Source organism: Anneissia japonica, unplaced genomic scaffold, assembly GCF_011630105.1.
Source record: "Anneissia japonica isolate Jap-2015-1 unplaced genomic scaffold, ASM1163010v1 scaffold288036_len564833_cov171, whole genome shotgun sequence".
Taxonomy (NCBI): domain Eukaryota; kingdom Metazoa; phylum Echinodermata; class Crinoidea; order Comatulida; family Comatulidae; genus Anneissia; species Anneissia japonica.
In genome coordinates this window covers 109,370-116,164 of record NW_022706414.1, presented here as the reverse complement: position 1 = coordinate 116,164, position 6,795 = coordinate 109,370, and the positions used below count along the sequence as shown (strand labels likewise).

The window sequence follows — 6,795 nt, the reverse complement described above, 5'->3', positions numbered from 1 at the left end:
GAGCCCAAAATATAGCATAATTCGAAATTATTATTTTAAGACTTTATAACATAATACATAGCCTACTGATTAATAATAGCTGAGATGCACATTTCAGAATTAATAATCGTTTTTAGTATATCTTACTGAATATTTATTGTCTACAAAATAAAATATGAATTACATGCGTCTTTAGAAATACAATTTCTACAATATTATTCTTGTTTTTATGTAGATAAATGTTCGATAAATTCTTTCTTTCATAATCTTTCTAATCAATGGCGTTTGTAAACGTGCACGGACGTCATCATCGAATCCCAGGACTTCTGACGGTAAAGCTGGCCTGCCTGCCTAGCTAGGTCCGTCCCAGGCCAACCAATAATAATTAACAAAATGTATTTTTTTAAATATAGGCCTATGGCGCATCCTGTACATGCACTTCAACTTTTACAACAAAAGCCTAGGCCTAGTAGGTCTACCTGTAGTACGTTCTACTGTACTTAGGCCTAGGCCTATACTTTGTTGTCGTCGGGGTATAATTCTGTATCTAAATGAACAAGGAGCGAACCTAGCTAGTCAACATCTAGGCTAGGCTAATTGATTTTAAAATCAATAACCCACCAGGATTATCTGTCGTTTTCTTCTTTGCAACAGCGGACGAAAAAAAGTCAGTTATTCTACAACGTTTCATGATTCTTTATCACTAAAAATTAACAGACACTCGTTTTGACGCACTCCGTTCTGTAGCGTGTCTGCTGTTTAAAACAAACTTCCTAGCCTAATTTTGAGACTGGCTATGATGACTGAGATGGACTATGTTGATTTATTAATAATATTTTGTTTGGGATGAAAAAAAAGGAGAGTCCATTTCCCCAAAATGCTCCATCAGCTCATAGTTTAGTGTGCGCGATGGACAGTATGGCTATGGAATTTACTAACCACACAATCCACATTTAGGTGATTAAGTCGCAAAACTTTATTTGCATTTGGTGGATTAAGTCGCAAAACTTTAAGCCCCTCTCCCACCTAGGTTTATTTCACCTAAGAGTCATACGATTTCTACGAGTTAAAACTCGTGATCTTTGGAAAGGACCTATACGAGCTTATTACGTGTTAGCTACGAGTGAGGTACGACTTTATGGAGTTGGTTACGAGTTATATACGAATTATGCCGAGCAGAGCACCGAGTTAACTACGAGATTATTACGAGCGTAACAAGTTTGTACCGAATTAGATACGAGTTAGGTACGAGCTAACTCGGTGCGCTCGTACTTACTCGTACTCGTTTTTGGGTGCTCGCATAAAACTCGTAGATGACAAAACCGCTGACGAGTATCCAGAGTAGTGTACGAGCTAGGTAGGAGTACCCTGAGTACTCTACGAGTTACCTACGAATTCTTCGAGTTTACTACGAGTTATCTACTCGTGGCGATAATTTTGAACATGTTCAAAATTAGCGCCACGAGTTCGGAGCTGATACCAGTAGGTAAGAGTCCTCTCTGAGCTTTCCGAATCGTCCTACGAGTTTTTGCCGAGTTAGCAACTCGGCGTTCTCTTGTAACTCGTATGCTGAAAAAACCCCTAGCCATTTACTCTAGGTAGACGGCGACCGGTTTCGTTACCTGTTGGTACATTTCTTACAAACATTTAGCCAAAGGCCAGTGAAAGTTGAGACGGTAGCCGTGTTTTTATCGATGTTTGCCATCCTTATGTGTGCCATCGTAAAGGAATTGCGTTTTAATTTAAATCTCCGAACTTCTGAAGCTGACATATTCTATAATGTAGGCTTGTAATGCAGGCTACAATTTAAAAACGAGTGGGACTCATTCAAAAATTCAGGGGGTTCGCTAGAAAACAGGGGGTTCGCTAGAAAAGGGGGGTTCGCCCGAACCATAAACCCCCCCCCCCTGGCTACGGGCCTGCGTTGCTTTTAGGATTTTCCAGTTTGGTTTGTGATTGATGGACAGGGCCGGTGGAACGTTTTTCGAAGTCGGGATAAATAAGATAGATGGGAATATGAATCATGCAGATCTAGACTCAAACCTAGGGGGTGGGGGGTAAACATTTTTCCCAAAAACGAAAGGGGATCCGGGGGTCCTCCCCCTGGTAAATTTTGATTTCTAGATGGCGGGAAATGTCCTTTCTCGACTTTTGAGCTAGATGTCTAATGACTTTGTTCTTCAAAATTCAAGGTTTTCCTCCTCTTGAAAACGGTCAGATAAAACATTCTCATTCTTATTACAGTAAATTGACCGGTTATGTGTGTATACATACATAAAAAAAAAAAATTAGTAGTTGCATACGTACCGTACTCGCGCGAATATGCGCCCCGTTTGAATAAGCGCCCCCTCATAAGATTTTCTTTTTAGCAAGTCAATAATCCAATCAATCCTGAGACTGTGGTTGTTGGCATGATTTGAGCTGTAGAGTGGAAACACATTCTTCTTCAGTCAATATCAAAATAAGGATATTTCTCTAGAACAGATGAGAGCTCCGATCCCTGGACAGATGAGAGGTCCAATCCCTGGACAGACAGTATATTTCCAACTTTAATCTTTTTTACATATTTGTCTATGTCTGTCCTACTCCTCTTTTTCTTTTTTCGACATTAACCACATTCTCATCTAAGTTTTCAAGAAAAATACAAAGATCCTGCCATCCTGAATCTCAATCGGCCGATGGCCAACAAGCTAACCACTACCTACCACTAACTGCATCTGCTATTTTGCTGTAAATATTCACGCATTCTTGTTATGAGCCATGTTCTCTGGACGATTATCTTTTCTAACCACCATTCGTAATGTCCTTATATATGCCTAATCGTTTTTTCATTAAAAAAGTGCCTCTTGAATTTTTAATTATTAAAATAATTTCCCATAAGAACCCATCGATTTTCATCTATTTTCCATAAGCGCCCCCTCAATTTCCACTCTGTTTTCATAAGCGCCCCGTTTAAATAAGCGCCCCGTTTGAATAAGCGCCCCTCAGAAAGTGCAAAAAATATTTTAAGCGCCCGGGCGCTTATTCGCGCGAGTACGGTATTCTTGTTTTTGCAATGAATCGATAAGCTCCAAAGAAATGGGAGGCCCGGGGGTTCACCCCCGGGAAAATTTTGATTCCTAGATGGCGGGAAATGAGCTTTTCCGACTTCTGAGGTGTCTTAATTACTTTTAAATTCTTCAAAATTCAAGGTTTTCCACTCTTGAAAATTATTATGATGAATCAATGAATCGATAAATCCCAAAAAGAATGGGTGGTCTGGGGGTTCTCCCCCGGGAAAATTTTGATTCATAGATGGCGGGAAATGAGCTTTCCCGACATTTGAAGTACGTTTTAACGATTCATGTTCTTCTAAATTCTAATTTTCTTATTGTAACATTTAAAAACAAAACAAACAAACAAAAAAAAAAAAAAAAAGCTCACGGGTCCTGAAAAGGTAGGTCTAGAATTCTTTTTTTTTTTTTTTCATTTTTTTTGTTGCCCAAGGGAGGGGTCAGAACCCATGACCCCCCTCCTCCAGATCCGCCAATGTGAATTGCGAGGAAATGTAACTCGGTCGGGGACTGGATAAACATTCTCTTTCCCATCCTTCTCCTCCTTCCCTCTTTCTTTTTTTGCATTTCTTTCCGATCATACAAAAATCTCCAGACATAATATATTTTTGTCAAAAAGTGGGGGGGGGGGCCGCCCGGGGGTGCTTATTTTTTACTCTCATTCTTCAATTTCAGCGCCCCCTCAAACGTGGCAATTTCCATCCGCTGGTAAAAGGCTGGCTGACTCGGCGCCCTGGTTGGTAAGATTTAGGCCTAAAGAACATACCTTTAAACGGGTGCGTACCTTTGGTCCGAAGGGTCTTTGGTCCGAAGGGTCTTTGGTCCGAAGGCCCATTGGTCTGAAGGGTCTTTGGTCCGAAGGCCCGTTGGTCCGAAGGGTCTTTGGTCCGAAGGTCCATTGGTCCGAAGGCCCGTTGGTCCGGATTAGTGACCCTTTTTTCAGGAATGCAGGTTATACGGCAGTAAAACAATTACTTACAATTTATGGAGTAAATTAAGAAAGATCACTTTTCTAAAACAATATTCTCAAATATTTTCCCTTACAACATATAAGGCCAAGTTAGAAAAAAAATACTAGTTTCTTGTCACCTCCCTCATCAATTTTCGCTGCTCACCATTTAAAAAAAATATATATATTTCCTTTATTTTGCGAAATGTACGAAAATCTGGCTAACTCGCATCAGTTAAATTCCTCTCTCGATCGTAGATAAGGAGATGTTCCCAATGAGAATTTCAGTTGTATTATGAATTAAAACTCAATGTACTATGATACGAATCATGTCTAGTGTTTTTTTTTATTTGCTTCTAATGTACAGTGGCGGTACTACATGGGGGAACAGGGGTGGGGAAAAATTCCCCCTAGAAAATTTGTTGCCGACCAGTTTTCCCCCCTCCCCAGAAGAGTAGAAAAAAACACAATTCATAGGGGAGAAAATATATATATATGTATTTTCTACATATTAGTAGACTATCTATTTAGAATCGATTGAATAATCCTCTGAAACCCCTAAATTGTCACATTTTCCGGGGGATCCGCCCCATGAACCACTTTCAAAATATTTTAATTGACACCCGACCACGCTCACTTTGCTCTCGTCGGGAACTTTCCCCGCCCCACCCCCACCCCAATTTCTAATAATTTGTTAAAAATATACATAAACTGAGCTGACAAGTCATGCTAGCAATAATTGAATATTGTTGGCCAATATAGACCTACATGGTGGTCCCGAACATGTGTTTAACGCTAACGTGGGCTCCAACGCATAATGATTGGGCCCTTTGCATATCAGCAAAATATTTTTGCTCACGAAGTGTCCGGGCCGGTGGGATCTTACTAAAGATAAATGTAGGCTGAAAAGACTGCATTTCAATTATTAAATTTTTAATCATTGGATTAGGTAATTAGGTACAGACTTTAGTATTGCTTAATATAAACACAAAAAAATTATAATTTGATGTTGGTTAGTTTTTGAATTGAATAGGTGCAACATGTGTCTTAGATTGCAGGGCATTAGTAGAAAGGGGCCCAGCACCTCTGGTCCTAAACAGGGGAGACTGGAACTTTGCCTTTGAGAGCAAACATCGATAAGACGCTGTATTACAGTGCTAAGGACTTCCATAATTATTGTCCTGAATACAGTGGTTTCGTATTTTGATTTGTAATTCTCGTTTGTTCTTTTGTTAGTTAAGACTTGTTGATGTTTGGTGTTAACGTAATTTTTATGTTTTTTATTATGAAGTTTGGTAAATACCATTATATATAAGTATAGTAGTAAGAAGCGCTCGGGGACCCTCTGGGGCTCCTTTGGGCTGGGCTTCAGGGGATTCGCCCCGAGAGCTCACGGGCGTCAAGCCTGTTTTGCACTAGGCGAATTTATTCGCGCGAATCGAAAGCGTCGGTTCATGCGCATGCGTATTCACTTTCCTATCGGAGTTTTTGTGAAGCGGAAAAATGCGCAACCAATAAGAGCTCAAGAAACGAACCGACGCTTTAATTCACGCGAATAAATTCGCCTAATGGAAAACCAGCTTTACGCACTGTTTGTCACGCTGCAATCAAAGCAGTCATTCTGTCCAAGGGTCTAGGCTGACGCAAAATTGTGTGCAGTTTGGTTGGGAGTGAGGGCCCTCTTGGAGATGCGTAGAGTACCCAGGTGTTCAGGATTTGAGAAACAGGGTGGGAGTGGAGGACGGTTCTGGATAGCTAAAGTAATTTGAATTAATTACTTCGGACCAACGGACCTTCGGACGAAAGACCCTTCGGACCAACGGACCTTAATACCAAAGGCCCTTTGGACCAAAAGACCTTCGGACAAATGCACTGACCCCCCCTCCTTTGAACATGGCAGATCATTGTAAGAATGACATGCAGAGGCCACAAAGTAGCCACACTCGGGAGGGTGGGGATAAATGGGGGAGGGGTTAAAGGGTACAATAGAAAATCATTTAACCATTATATTTTTCACAAACGAATAACATATATAAACTTTTTAATATGGCAATCTCGTCACAAGACAAACACACACCCCCCACACACACCAACCCACACCCACACACTAACACACACACACACACACACACACACACACACACACACACACACACGACGCTCCATATAAAATAAGTCTCATTATGAGGCCTAATAAGTCGAGTTGTTTTGGTCGTGAGAAAAAATACTGTTACCGTGAGACGAATATAACCCAGCACCCTGGAATTGGAAAGCAACCCCTTAACCACCAAGCTATTAAAATCCACAACATAATTATATGCAATATCATCAAGGGGGAGAAAAAAAAAGGAAATAAAAATTAGGTCTAAACAATTAGCTTACATAAGTATAACGGACTTCTTCATCAAAGACACTGACTTTATCAAATAATATTTTTATTTTCCTAACTTTTGAACACAGTCATAAACACTTTTGCGTAGTAACAAGTAGCGTTTTCCCGTCTCAATAATGCTCAGTGTAGGCGTATTCGTCACAAAACCATAGCCTAGCTTTAGTTCAGGGTTGGCCCAGCATTCCTGTCCACCGGCTCCACTATGTCCGAAAGATTTTCCAATCTGTGATGAATAAAATGCGATAAAAATGTGTCCATAAATATAACTATACGTACATACATATAGGCCTATACTTACATATTATATATATATATATATATATATATATATATATATATATACTGTATCTGTCTCTTATACACATCTAGATGTGTATAAGAGACAGCACTATAGCAGCGAATAAAGAAAACAAAAGAATTGA

The 6,795-nt window shown here is 40.0% G+C and overlaps 1 protein-coding gene across 1 annotated transcript in view; it reads right to left on the bottom strand.

Moving 5' to 3' along the window:
- Positions 1 to 6,795, bottom strand: part of LOC117106144 (beta-lactamase domain-containing protein 2-like) — a 12,281-nt gene that overhangs the window by 4,407 nt on the left and 1,079 nt on the right. The window contains exons 3-4 of the mRNA XM_033247497.1: positions 6,430 to 6,596; positions 6,216 to 6,273 (exon numbers count right to left, since the gene is read on the bottom strand). Of these exons, the coding sequence (XP_033103388.1) occupies positions 6,216 to 6,273; positions 6,430 to 6,596 (225 nt within the window). The remainder of the gene's footprint in view (positions 1 to 6,215; positions 6,274 to 6,429; positions 6,597 to 6,795) is intronic.